Genomic DNA, 14,936 nt, shown 5'->3' with positions numbered 1-14,936 from the left:
TACTCATTCAGAATCCTTCTCTATCAGCCATACCCAGAGAGCGTCGCCAGCTCTGGAGGACCCAACTTGTTCATGCATTACACAGACATCCTTTTACTTCAAATGAGCACTGTGTAATGCTTAATTTCCCCTATGGTGGTGCTGTCGGGGGATTAAACATTTTGCTGTCAAGTTCCATCAGAGATCACAGCTGATTACTGGGGGTCCCACAGCAGGACGACCTGTGATCAATTTATCGGGAGACCTTTCTAAAATAGAATATTATTGTCCTAGTGGGATCTAGTCTGAGTTTCCTTTTGTGGCACCTGTAGAGGTGTCCAGCCTGGGTTGAGGTTATGACGCAGACACAAAAGTATTGAAAAACTCTTAGGGTATGTTCACACGCAGTAGCAAAATACGTCTGAAATTACGGAGCTGTTTTCAGGTGAAAACAGCTCCTGAATTTCAGACGTTTTTGCAAGTACTCGTGTTTTTCGCGGCGTCTTTTGCGGACGTTATTGGAGCTGTTTTTCAATGGAGTCCATGAAAAACGGCTCCAAAAACGTCCCAAGAAGTTACATGCGGTTCTTTGACGCGGGCGTCTTTTTACAGCGACGCGTAAAATTACACCTCGTCTGAACAGAACATGGTAAAACCCATTGCAAGTAATGGGCAGATGTTTGCAGACGTACTGGAGCCGTCCTTTCAGGCGTAATTCGAGGTGTAAAACGCCCGAATTACGTCTGAAAATAGGCCGTGTGAACAGACCCTTATGATATCGCTGATGAGTCCAATGGCTGATTATGTTAAACAATGAGCAACGATCAGTGGATTCTTCATCATCTTGTAGAACTTCAGAATGTGGACACGGAATCCTCCAGACGTTGTAATAAAATGATTCATCCGACATGAAATAAATGTGGGGGATATTATAACCTGAAGCTGTAGGTGTCTCCTTCCCACCAGCTGTTCTACCACCGATGTTCTTGATGCGAATATTTGTGATTAAGAAGATTATTATTTCTGCTTTTTAGGGATTCTTGAATACCAGTAATCCTTACACTGGGACCAGCAGTAGCGCTTCCATGAGCCGAAATGCTGGGCAGAAGACTCGGCAAAAAGAATGCCCAAGCCAAGGGCAGGGGGGCAGCTGCGGCAAAGGAGGTAAGGAGATGCCAAGACAGTGTGTAAAGGCCCTCTTACACGGGCTAATGATCGGGCAAACTGGCATAAACACTCGTTCCCAATCATTGCTCAGTGTAAACAGGGCAACGATCAGCCGATGAGCGAGCAAGCGCTAGTTTTTCGTCTGATTGGGTAGTTTATGAAGCGATAAATGTTATCGTTGCCGGCTGCACATCCCCCTCTGTAAACCGAGAGATGCGCTGCCGACATGATAGAAATGTATGGGGACAAGCGATCGTAGTAAAGTGCGCTCGTCCCCATAATAGCTCCTTGTAAAAGAAGCAAACGAGAGACGATCAACGAGCATGATCGGTGCTCGGTTTCAGGTCCCGCATTGGGCGGTGTAAAAAGACCCTTACTTACTTTACTGTATTCTGCTGCGGCTTTTTATTTCATAAATACAGTGCACATGTTTCCTCCAGTACAGAGTGTCCATTCTCTGTAATTTAATTTTAGGGATCAAAGAATAAAACATGATCGTTCCTTTTGAGATACTGAAGATTAGAGTTTCACATAAATGCCGTACTTCCCTAATTAGATCTGAGCAGGAATCACAATGCAAGGCATTGATTTCCATAAGGTCTTCCCATAGCAGTCATTAAAGGGGTTTATTGGGTTAGAAATAGGGGGTCTGCTTCCCCACGAACAGCGCCACTCTTGTCCATGGGCTATGTTTGGTATTGCAGCTCAGCTCCATTCACTTGAATTGCAGTACCAGACATAGCCCATGGACCAGAGTGGCACTGTTTCTGGTGGAAAACAAGCAAACCCTTATTTCTAATCCTGGACAACCCCTTTAACTTCATCCCTACAGTTCCTGGCTACAACTGAATATAGAAGATTTTCCATCAATCATCAGTTGAGTCATTATAGTTACGTCTATGGCCGCCTTTTGTTTGTGTCTTTACATTGTCTCAGTGATCACTACTGAGGACGGTAACTATTGTGTTTAACCTTCTGCATTCTTCGCTATCTGCCCGATAATTACTGATCTGTAAAATAAATAGAAATTCGGCTTTGTGAAGTCTATTTATATTCCTTTATCTCTGGTGCGCAGCTCGGGCTCTTTGTAGACTTCCCCGAGAACATGATGATGGGTGTCCCAGATGACCTTGACGATGGAGATCTTGAGGCAGAATTGGCTGCACTAACTGGAGTCAAGGCTGCACCCAAAGCCAAGCCTAAAGGAAAAGGTGAGTAAGACTAAAACTATGACCAGCGTCTTGTTAAACGGGTTGTCTCATGAGGACCACCCCTGTCTATATGCCCTGTTAGGGCCCATGGACGTCATAGAGGGGAGTGCCCCGCACAGGATTCCCCTCTATGAGCCACTCTGCATGGACGGCCATTGCGTGCACCCATAGCCGATCCCCCCAGAGCCAGCTGCCAATCAAACACTCCGGGGAAAACTGAAACACTATTTTATGGCTAGTGCAGGGCCTGAGGGTGGCGGTCCAGTACACCGGGGTGACAGAGTGCCATGCACTGTTCTCTGCAATGAGCATAAAACAGTAGATCAGTTTTCCTCGGAGTATTCCTTTAAGATTCTGACATTGACTAGTTTACTACTGGGCTTACAGACATTAGGCTGAGGCCTCACGCACGCCGCCGTATTACGGCTCTGTTTTGTACGGAGCCGTAATAGGGTTCCCGGGGAGTTAGGGGTGCATTGGGCCTCGACTGTAACTCTTTATACATCCAAGGAGCACATAGAGTTTGATTCTATCGGATTTATATGAAATCGTGGCATCCTCCATTAAATTTCATATATACGGAGGTATTGTCCTCTAGGAGAAATCCCATAGGTGAGGGTCTGGCAGCCTCCGTTCATGGTTGTTTCTACTCCTGTAGCTCTTCCTGTAAACGACTTTGACATCAAGAACCGATTCATTTGTATATAAGTATTTTCTGCTGAAAATAACTGCTGGTCCCTTTGTCTCTACAGCTCCTCTCCCTATGGATCATATAGAGAAAATGGCACAGGAGTGCATGAGAGATTTGGATGCGGAGGAGGATGATGATGATGACCTGGAAGATGATGATTTGCTGGTAAATATTACAGTTTACATTATCCCTGCTGTTAACCCTTTAGTGACTAGCCTATATTGGGCCTGAACGACGGAGCGATTCCTTTTCAGTTTTTTGATTGGCGCATTTTAAAAGCCGTAACTTGTATTTTTCCGTAGTCATAGCCGTGTGAGGGCTTGGTTTGTTTGTTTTTTGCAGAACAGGTTGTATTTTTTTTTTTTAATGGCACCATTTTGGGTATTAACTTTTTGGGGGTAATAGAAAAAAATTCTGCAGTTCGTTACGATTACGGCGATACCAAATTTATGCCTTTTTATGTTTTTCTACTTTTGCACAATAAAAACACTTTTAAAAAAAGTAGTTGTTTTTGTGTCGCCATATTCTAAGAGCCATAACATTTTATTTTATTTAATTTTTTCCATGTTCACCGTGCGGGTGAAATAATGTAATGGTTTTATAGTTCGGGTTGTAACGGACGAGGCATGTGTAGAATTTTGAATGTGTTTGTTGTTTTTCATTTATTTATTGTAACTAGGGATATTTTCATAAATTTTTGAGTAACTTTATAAAATTATCTTTTACCCCTTCTTTTTTTTTTTTTTTTTTTTAGTCGCACTATGCCATCATTTGGTCACTTTAACAAAACACTGCAATACTTCTGTATAGCAGTGTATTATGCCTGTCAATGTAAAACACCGGCATATACTAATGGCAGACCTTGGTTAGGCCCCCAGCTGCCATAAAAAACATTGGCACCCCGCGGTCACTTCACGGGTGCTGATAGGGTGACAGAGGGAGCTGAGGTTTTTGAAATGTCTAGTATTCGTGAAAACCAGGTGAAAATTTCCAATTGACTTTCTGCAGCAATTTGGTTCCTGAGGTCTGGGGGCTCCGCACGTTACACAGGTACATCCCTGAAGAACTCTATATATAGATGTGCTGTGTACATTGAAGTTTTTGGATGCAGTACATTTATATACACCGCTGTATGGACGTGCATAAATAAATACACACACACACACACACATCCTTCTAGTGCTGCAGACTGTAAACCTAAGCAAGTAACAAACATTTTCTTGTATAAAAGTATGTCAGGTTTTTTTTTGTGGCTTTATAGGCTGAGCTTTGTGGCTTTCTTTAGGCTATGTTCACACGGAGTATTTTGGGGGAGGAATATCTGCCTCAAAGTTCCAAACGGAATTTTGAGGCAGATATTCCTCCCCCAAAATACTCCGTGTGAACAGCAATTATCGCGCCGTTTTTCGCCCGCGGCCATTGAGCGCCGCGGGCATAAAACACGCTTTCTCCTGCCTCCCATTGAAGTCAATGGGAGGTCGGAGGCGGAAGCGCCCGAAGATAGGGCATGTCGCTTCTTTTTCCCGCGAGGCAGTTTTACTGCTCGCGGGAAAAAGACGCCGACGCCGCTCATTGAAATCAATGGGAGGCGTTCTCGGGCCGTTTCTGCCGAGTTTTGCGACGCGGTTTCCGCGTCAAAAAACTCGGCAAAAGACCCCGTGTGAACATAGCCTTATAGGCTGAGCTTTGTGGCTTTCTTTATAGGCTGAGCTTTGTGGCTTTCTTTATAGGCTGAGCTTTGTGGTTTTCTTTATAGGCTGAGCTTTGTGGTTTTCTTTATAGGCTGAGCTCCAGGAAGTAGTGGGAGAGGAGGCGGAAGAAGAGGAGGATAACTCGCCTTCATCAGAAGTTGAAGATGCTCTAGAAGTAACTGAAGCTCATGTGGAAGATACAGAACCTGCATCTCTACTTACCTCTTCATCTAATACCCTCAAAAGCCCATCACAGGTAACTGATCAGACACAGAAATGAACAGCACCCCCTAGTGTTCACACATATGTATGTAAATGTTGCAGGAGCTTCTTAGAACTGGTGATCTGTAAGATAAAGTAGTGATTGGGGGGGGGATTTTTCTGGAATTGTTCTGCTCTATTTTGTGTTTTCTTTGTTTTTAATTGGTCAATTCAGGACCGAGTCCTGTCTTGTCATATGAAATGCGTAAGTCTGCATGGCAGCATTGTGTAGGGAGTATTGCATCGTGTACAGAGCATGGTTTTGGGATTCCTGGGGTGACATCCAGCCTTGACAGCAGTGCAAATTACATTTGGGACCCACCGGTATGGGAGCAGTTGAATCCTCAGCAATATGGAGTTTCTTGTACTTGGCAGCTCTACAAAACGAAAGGCACAGGGGCAGATTTATCAGTGTATTTACACTTGTTTTCTGCTGTAAATAAAGTGAAAAACAGCATTTAGACCCAAAGGCCATATTTATGAAGTCACTGCGCCACTTTTTCCGACACGTGACTGAAAAAGAAAAGTGGGCAGGGCTTCAGCGTCACCCTCTGTGCGACGTTTTGATCAATCTTTTCTAACAGAAGCCAGGCAGATCTTATCCCCGCAGAATATGGCACATGCAGCACTAGGGGAAAGTCTGGCACATTATATGAACTGTAATAATACATCCCCCCCCTCATCTAAAACGCAGTTTGTATCGACTTAGGACCTCAAATTTCTGAGCAATTATACAATAATTGGCCATGGTGAATGCAGGGAAAGCGAAACGATAAAACATTGACATTGATCAATCGTGTCCCCGTAACAATCGTCGTTATTGGTGACACAATCTGTAAATGTCGCTTGTAGTGACGCGTTTATAATCATTGCTGTCTAGTGCGTGTCCCTCACGAGCTGTTGCTGGGCAACAATGATTCTTCTTCACAGCTGGGTCGAAAATTCTCCACGCCGACTGCGAGGATCGTAGAGAGGGAAATGTCCATCTGATCCTTAAGAATGATTTTTTCAAACCACCGATTGTTCGAGCACAACCTCCCTGCTGATCATTTCCCTTAAGGGGTGTTCCAAGGGTAAAGAAAAAAAGCCGGCAGCAGAATAATATGTAAAATAAAAATACTCGCCTGTTAAACTCCCCGCCGCTCTAGAGTCCATGCTCACGTGGCTCGCAGCGGGCCGCCATCAAAGCTCGAGAGGGGCGAAGTATTTAACAGGTAAGTACTGAGTTGTTGTTTTTTTATTACATATTCTGCTGGTTGTTTAGTCGCTTTTTGGCCCCATGCACACGACCATAATTTTGATCCGCAATTCCAAATTCGTAATTGCGGATAAAAATACTAATTCATTCATTTCTATAGCCCACAGACACCTTCCCGTATATATACGGGAAGGTGTCCAGGCCCTAGAAAGGATCAGCAAAAAATAGGACATGCCCTATTGTGATTACAGCTATGGCCGTGTGCAGGGGGCCTCAGGGTATGTTCACATGCTTAACAAAAACGGCTGTAAAATACGGAGCTGTTTTTTATGGCCATTTTTTGAGCTGTTTTTCTATGGAGACAATGAAAAACGGCTCAAGAAGTGATATACACTTCTTTTTTACAGGGGGGGGGGGTGTTTTAGAAAAACGCCCTGTGGGACCGAAACACAGTTCACATTGAAATCAATGGGCAGATGTTTGGAGCCGTTCAGCCCCCGTATTTTCAGCCGTTCAAGGCGTTTACGGCCCGAAAAACTGCTGAAAATAGGTTGTGTGAACATACCCCTTACTCTTAGAACTCTCCTTTTAAAAGTGCCAGTTTTCTAGTTAGGTACACATTGGGTCATTGGTGCAGTTTTACCTTTTCATTTTTTTTTTTTCTCTGTGACATCACCGGATGCCACGTGACAGTCCAAAAACTATATTTTTAGTTTTTTTACAGCAATGTTTTTGAGTCAAATTTCTAAAAATCATGAGTTTTTTTTTTTTCCAAAGTATAACATGCAAAAGAACAATGTGAGGGAGAAGATGAATTTTCTAAGTTTTGTTAATTAAGCACGCAAATAAAAGACTATTTTGAACAGTAACAACATACAGTATTTTTTTTTTATGGAAAAGGCTATTTTTCTCAGACTTCTGCGGGTAGATCCCCTCCCTGCGGCTGACACACAGGCCGCACTGTTCTCTCCCGTCCCTGTGTTTTTATTTCCACCAGTAACTCTTTCCAAGACTTTCCCCTGGTCTCTACAGTGGGGTGCGCGCTGCTATGACAGACTTTTTGGATTGGGCAGTTCTCCCTGTATCTGTAGGCTCTATTCTTTACATAAGTTACTCGGGCTTACAGAGAGCGAGAACGTTTAGGAGCCTGTCGCTGGGTTCACTTGCCACTTATAGCATACATCTATACCATTTGGCTAATGTCCGGCTTTACTTGCTGTACGTACCAGTTACAACTCAATGAGAAAAGGATATTATGGTGAGTACTAGAGATCCCTGTTGTTTTTTTTTTTCTTCCCATGTAAGAATTCAAATCATCTCACCTACGAGTAAAGATGGAGCTATGGGCCGTGTAAACGAGCGTCGATCAATGAGAAAGCTTGTTGATCGGCGCTCGTTTGCTCCTTTCACATTGAGCAATGAGGAGATTGTCTGCCGACAACGATGATTTTTAATGCTGCATAAACGAGCAGATCAGCCGATGAACGAGTGTTGTCCTGATTACACACGGCAATGATCAGGAACGAGCGTTCATATGAATGTTCATTGGCCCGTGTAATAGGGCCTTAAGAGTCTGTGTGGTACATCATGTTAGAAATATCTGAATGGGGTTGTAAGAGATAACTAAATAGGGTCTGCTTTGTTTTCCTCCAGAAATAGCGCCACTCTTGTCCCTAGGCTGTGTCTGGTATTGCAGCTCAGCCCCATTCACTTAAACTTGGCAAAACTGCAATACTATAAACAACCTGTAAACAAGAGTGGCGCTCTTTCTGGGGGGGGGAATGGATGGAACGTCTTATTTATGGGATTTGAAAACGATAATTGCGTATTTTTAGAGCTAATTTAAAAGATTGTAAACTGATCTAATGCAGAAGTTGCAGAGAGCATCGTTTTCTCTTTTCATTTTTATGTTTTTATTCCTTTTGGCATGAAAGGTTTTGTCTTGGTAAATGTTTTATGTCTCCAGTACTTTATTTTCTAGCTATTGCGTGTTATATGACCAATTTATTTGTTTCCTCAACAGACGAGCATCGGGGGACTCATCCAAACACTAGAGGAACGGATCTTCAACTACAAAGTTGGAATTGCCAATGCAAAACAGACCAACGAGAGCTCCAAAGCCAGACGCTACGAGCGAGGGCTAAAGGTCTGTCTATATGTTAGCCAAGAATTTCTGCGTTAAATGATTGGATATTGCTCGCTCTGGGGAATCGTGTCGAAATAAATAGCACCAAAACCTCATACACGCAACACCTGGTACAATTTCTTTCATTTCAATGCTCTATGTCTTCTCTCTTAATGATATAATTGCATAGATTGACCTACGCCTCCGCTCCATCTGCGCCATTTTCACAAATCCAAAACTGGCAAACATCAAAACATCACTTTTTATAAATGTGCCCTTCTGCGTGACTCGCTTGCCATATCAAAGGGTCAGAAAACCTTGAGGGCCGGCAACTCTCCTAATAGGTCTGTTTTTTGGTAAATACATAGATTTCCTAAAAAGGGACAGTTCTTTAGCATCTATTCTTAGAAGCCTGCATTGCGCTGTTCCTCTATTATTCCTCCTGGAAATGTATGAATAAATTGACAACTAGGTGTTACCAATTTCCTTGTCAATTGGGTGTGTGCCTACCTACTCTGACACCGTCCAATCAGAGCTGACGGTTGCAGGCGATAGGGACACACCTTACTGATCAGGGAAATGTAAATGCTCAGTTGTCAGTTTCTTTGTACATTTCCAGGAGGAACAACAGAGGAATGGCACAATGCAGCGTTTTAAGAAGAGATGCTACGTCACTGTTTAATGTATTTACTTAGCTGACAGGTCCTCTTTAAGAAAATAATATATATTCAATTACATTACTAAATCCTACTATACATAATGTTATGTACACAGAGAATGGGTTATAGCAAAAAATTTTCTATCTTGCAGACACTGGAATCTATGCTAAAGGCAGCCAGACAAGGGAAGCCTGTGACTGAGGAAGAAATGCCGCCACCGGTTGCTTGTTGGCAGTCTACTTCACCTGCCGATGCCTCACCAGCAGTGCTAGCCCCAAAGGAAGGAGATGTAAGTCTAGCAGGAACGCTGCCTGCAGAATCTGGCAGCAACCAAGAATCGTCTGAGAGTACAGAAATGTCCGCTCCCGCCGGTGAGGAGCAAGCTACCAGCCAAAGTGAAGACGGTAGGACTAAAGTTCTTGTGTAGACCTCATGGTCCACTGAATGCCTGCCACGGCTGTATGCAACTGTATGCCTGTCCTATCTCCACGTCATTATGTTGTTACATTGCAGACACAAAAACTTTGCTGACCACAAGACAGAGGGAGTACAAGATGGCGGCTCTGAGAGCTAAGCAAAGTGGAGATATGGAGAAAGCCAAGGAGTACATGAAAATTATTAAGGTATTTATTAGATGTATGCAGGGTTCATGGCTGAAGGGACCAATGTAACACTAATGGTTAATAAATGTCGTCCTACAAATAGATGTGAGCTGATTATACAACACAATCACAGGATGAACCTACTGGAGATGTGAAGGCGCTTATATACCTAGCGGGGACAGTATAAGCACTGGTCATAGCTGAGAAAATGAATTGCGCAAGCATAAACATTTGAGCAGTCGTCCCGTCCCCCCCCCCCCCCCCCCCCCCCCCGTGTATATTCCTCATGGAATAACAATTCTGGAGCATCTTTTCTTGGAACTCTGCATTGAGTTCCTCTGTTATTCCTCCTGGAAATTTATAAATTGACAACTGGGTGTTATCATTTCCCGTGTCAATAAGGGTGTCCCTACACAGTGTGACAGTGTCCAATCAGTGCCGTCAGCGTCAGTGTGCGAGGACACATCCCATTGACAAGGGGAATGGTAACACCCAGTTGTCAATTTATTCATACATTTGCAGGAGGAATAACAGAGGAACAGTATTGTTGTTTCACTGGAAGTATTTACTGAAACAGACATGTCAGGAGTGATGACAGCTCCTCTTATTGTAAGGGCTCATCAGTTATTTTCTTCAGTGTGCTATGCGGCTTTTTTTTTTTTTAACGGACAGCACATTCTGAACATGAGTCTTTTTTTTCTCTTTATTTCAGAAATTCAGCAATGTTCTAGAAGCTCTGGAGACTGGTCAGCCTGTGGATCTTAGTCAAATGCCTCCTGCTCCAAATGGTATGGAACCGATAAAGAGGTTGTCCAGGATTAGAAAAACATGGCTGCTTTCTTCCAAAAACAGCACCACACCTGTTCGCAGGTTGTGACTGGTATTGCCGCCCAGCCACTCTCTTTGATGGAGCCAGGCTGTAATACTAGATACTGTGGCACTGTTTCTGGAAGAAAGTAGCCATGTTTTTGTTTTAAGACCATATCAAATATTTGAGATACCAGCAGACCTCATTGTTTTATCTGTTGTTTCTTTTTAACTTATAGACCACATTATAAAGACCCCAGAGGTGGCAGCAGCCCCAGAGCCCCAACCATCTGTCCATGTAACCACACAAGGTGAGAGGGGGCATAAAGTGTACATTTTTATATTTTGTATTTTTTTATTTTATAAAAAATTGTTTATATCCAATTCAGACTTGTAATATAAGGTGCTGGATTATTGGAATCCATCAATTTTGTTGTCGGTACCAGGAGTGAACGTTTGCTGAATTAGCCCCTTCCCACACTGCGCTGCCACATTTATGGTACGGGCAGAAAGTATTCTTGTTCCTGTGCCACCAGCAGCGAGTGTTGGCTGTAATATACAGCCAACATCCCACTGCAATGGCCGGGATTGTAGATAATTCAGATTCCTGCCATTTAACCTCTTAGATGCTGCAGTCAATAGCGACTGCAGCATCTAAGTGGCTTGACAGAGGGAGGGGGCTGATACGGTCACGGAGTTCTAATGGGTTGCCTTGGCATAACAAAGGACCCCAAGCCTGCCATGACTATGAGCCTATTTGGCTGCCTGTCAATATAACATTGCAATGTTTTTACAAATGGATCAGAAGACTGCAAGTTTAAGTCCACTGGTAGGACTAAAAAAATAAAAATGTTTTTAATAATGTTCTAAAGTTTATTAGAAAAAAAATTACAGCGTAAGACAAATTGTAAAGATTTTTTTTTTCTGCAAAAGAGTTAAAAATGTTAAACACTACGAATTTCGCATCACCGCGTTAAAACGAACATGTTATTTATACCACACAGTGAACATCATAAGGTCATGTTCACACAATGTTTTACGTGCCGAAATCTGCAGTAACAAAACAGCAAATACAGTAGCAACAAAGTGTATGAGATTAAACAAATCTCATCCACACGCGTAAATACGGAGCGCAAAAAACGCTCAAATTTACCTGCGGTGCAGAGTTTATTCCGCAGCACGTCAATTGTAATTGCGTAACCGCTGCTTATTTGTTGTGGGTTTTCCCCATTGAACTCAGTGGGGAGGTTAAACCTGCAACAAATAGCCGTTGTTGCGTTTTTTGTGGCGGGTTCGCAGCGATTCCACCGCAAAAAACGCAACTCAGGAAGAAAAAAAACATCTCATACTTACCCAGGAGTCTGTTCCTCCCTCCAGTGCGGCCTCCTAGGATGATGTTTCTTCCCATGTGACATCCTGCAGGCTGTAGTAGCGGTCACATGGGATGGAACGTCATCCCTAGAGGCCGGCCTGGATGACGTCAGAGGGCCAGCCTCCAGGGATGACACTTCATCCCATGTGACCATCAATGCAGTGGTCTCCTGGGATGAAACGTCATAGTGCTGCAGTTTTCCGCAGTGGACGTTCCGTGCAAAAAACTGTTTGGTGTGGTTTTTCGCCTGAAATTCCCTGCCGTGCACAGGGCGGATACGCTGCGTGCTCTTACTCAGCGTATCCGCCCCGTGTGAACTCCGCCTTAAAGCTTCTAATTGACTTCAACGGCAATATGCAGCGTTCGTGCGTACTGTGCGTTTTTTTTATGCCGTCGTGTACAAAAAAAAGCGTTCTGTCAATTCCTGGCATATTTCTCGTGCCAAAACGTGTCAAATTTTCCCATTGAAGTCAATAGGTGGCTTTAAAAATGTTGCAAAAAAACATTTGCTTGTTGTTTTAAAAGTCTTTGCATGTGTAAATTCATGCAAAATATACGGCATGTATTTTGATGCAAGTACATTATTAAATACACCCAAAAATGTACATATATTTAGGCGCTGTATTTCTAAAAAAAAAAAAAAAAAAAACTGCAGAAAAAAACGTACATTAAAAATAGATTATGCGTCCGATTATTCTTTTTTTTTTTTCTACAAATTGCTCTGTGTGAACACACCAAAAAAAATAAAAATTAGAGGATGTCCAGGATTAAAAAAACAGGGCTGCTTTCTTCCAAAAACAGCGCCACATCTGTCCATTGGTTGTGTCTGGTATTGCAGTTCGGCTCCATTAGGTAGGTTCCCACAGTGCAGGTTTTACTGCAGATTTTGCATGCGTTTTTTTAGCTATAAACCGAATCCAATCCAAGAGAGGTGACCTATAAAAGGCCTCTTTTTTTCATATATTTCTTCTGTTTAGGTTCCATTCCTGGTTTTGGCTAAAAAAAACAAACATGCAAAATCTGCACTGTGAGAACCCAACCTTAAAGTGAATAGGGCTGAGCTGCATTACCACACACAACCCATGGCAGGCGTGGCACTGTTTTTGGAAGAAAACAGCCATGTGTTTTCTAAATTTTGACATCCCCTTTAACTCCTTAATGACCGGGCATGTTTGTACCTTAATGACCAAGCCAGATTTGTCAAATCTGGTATGTGTGACTTTATCAGAGAATAACTCTGTGAAAGTTTTGAATATCCAAGTAATTCTGACATTGTTTTTTCGTCACATGTTGTACTTTATTTTAGTGGTAAAAGTAGACTGATACGATTTGCGGAAATTAATTAAAAAATAGAGAAATTGAAGAAATTTTGTAAAAATTATCATTTTTCCCTATTTTTAACTGCAATATGTCACATATGTACATACATACTGCACAATTTTTTTATTTAAATATATATTTCCATCTCTTTACTCTATTTTGGCAGCACTTTTGAAAAAAAAATTTTTTTTTTCAGCAATTTGGAAGACTTACAAGTTTAGTAATCATTTTATACATTTTGAAGTACATTTTGTTTTCCTGCACCAAGCCAGGTTTTCAGAGGCTCATAGGTGTCAGAATGGTGGAAACCCCCACAAGTGACCCCATTTTGAAAACTACACCCCTTAAGGTATTTATTAAGGGGTGTTGTAAGTATTTTGACGCCAGTTTTTTTGTAAGAATTCATGCAAAGCAGGCGTAAAAAAATATAATTTCACTTTTTTCATAAAAGTATCACTTTGAAGACCGATTTCTGTGTAAAGTGACCATGAGAATGAAGAAACACACCCCAAAATATATCACCCTGTTTCTCCTGTTTTCAAAAATGCCCCCATTGTGACCCTAATGCATTGCTTGGACACACGACAGGGCCCGAAAGGGAGGGAGCACCCGGAGGCTTTCAGGACTCATATTTTGCTTGAAAATGTTTTAGGCCCTACTGTATATTTGGAGAGGTTTTGAGCTGCCAGAATGATAGAAACTCCCCATAAACGACCCCATTTAGAAAACTAGACCCTTTAAGGTATTTATCTAGGGGTGTAGTGCGTACTTTGACCCCACAGTTTTTTGCTAAATTTAATGCATAGCAGGTGAAAAAAAAACAAAAAACACTTTTTTCATAAAAGTATCACTTTGAAGACCAATTTCTGTGTAAAGCGACCATGAGAATGAAGAAACACACCCCAAAATATATCACCCTGTTTCTCCTGTTTTCAAAAATGCCCCCATTGTGACCCTAATGCATTGCTTGGACACACGACAGGGCCCGAAAGGGAGGGAACACCCGGAGGCTTTCAGGACTCCTATTTTGCTTGAAAATGTTTTAGGCCCCACTGTACATTTGGAGAGGCTTTGAGCTGCCAGAACGATAGAAACTCCCCATAAACGACCCCATTTAGAAAACTAGACCCCATAACGTAATTATTTAGGTATATAGTAATTATTTTGACCCCACAGTTCTTTGCTAAATTTAATGCATATCAGGTGAAAAAAAAAAGAATTTCACTTTTTTCATAAAAGTATTTGTTTGAAGACTGATTTCTTTGTAAAGCGAACATGAAAATGAAGAAACACACCCCAAAATCTATCACCCTCTTTCTCCTGTTTTCAAAAATACCCACATTGTGGCCCTAATGCGTTGTTTGGACACACGGCAGGGCCCCAAAGGAAGGGAGCACCCGGAGGCTTTCAGGACTCATATTTTGCTTGAAAATGTTTTAGGCCCCACTGTATATTTGGAGAAGCTTTGAGCTGCCAGAACGATAGAAACTGCCCATAAACGACCCCATTTCGAAAACTAGACCCCTTAAGGTATTTATCTAGGGGTATAGTTAGCATTTTGACCACACAGGTTTTTCGCTAAATATATTGGAATTAGTCTGTAAAAATTAAAATGTACTTTTTTTCTGAAACAACATAGAAATTGTTATTATTTACAAGGAATAACGAAGAAAATGCACCCCAACATTTGTAAAGCAATGTCTCCCGATTACGACAATACCCCATATGTGGTAATAAACTGCTGTTTGGACCCACAGCAGGGCTCAGAAGGGAAGGAGCGCCATTTGGATTTATGATTTTGCTGGAATGGTTTTCGGTGCCATGTCGCATTTGCAATGCACTGGAGGGACCAA

At 42.3% G+C, this 14,936-nt stretch overlaps 1 protein-coding gene across 1 annotated transcript in view; it reads left to right on the top strand.

The window, feature by feature from the left end:
* Nucleotides 1-14,936, top strand: part of CC2D1B (coiled-coil and C2 domain containing 1B) — a 44,610-nt gene that overhangs the window by 4,516 nt on the left and 25,158 nt on the right. The window contains exons 2-10 of the mRNA XM_075832998.1: nt 1,014-1,143; nt 2,222-2,357; nt 3,110-3,213; nt 4,831-4,995; nt 8,222-8,344; nt 9,134-9,386; nt 9,496-9,605; nt 10,297-10,372; nt 10,631-10,702. Coding sequence (XP_075689113.1) covers nt 1,075-1,143; nt 2,222-2,357; nt 3,110-3,213; nt 4,831-4,995; nt 8,222-8,344; nt 9,134-9,386; nt 9,496-9,605; nt 10,297-10,372; nt 10,631-10,702 — 1,108 coding nt within the window. The 5' untranslated portion in view covers nt 1,014-1,074. The remainder of the gene's footprint in view (nt 1-1,013; nt 1,144-2,221; nt 2,358-3,109; nt 3,214-4,830; nt 4,996-8,221; nt 8,345-9,133; nt 9,387-9,495; nt 9,606-10,296; nt 10,373-10,630; nt 10,703-14,936) is intronic.

The sequence above is a fragment of the Rhinoderma darwinii genome, chromosome 7, assembly GCF_050947455.1.
Source record: "Rhinoderma darwinii isolate aRhiDar2 chromosome 7, aRhiDar2.hap1, whole genome shotgun sequence".
In the NCBI taxonomy this organism is placed as follows: domain Eukaryota; kingdom Metazoa; phylum Chordata; class Amphibia; order Anura; family Rhinodermatidae; genus Rhinoderma; species Rhinoderma darwinii.
This window is presented reverse-complemented; position numbering and strand designations above follow the sequence as displayed.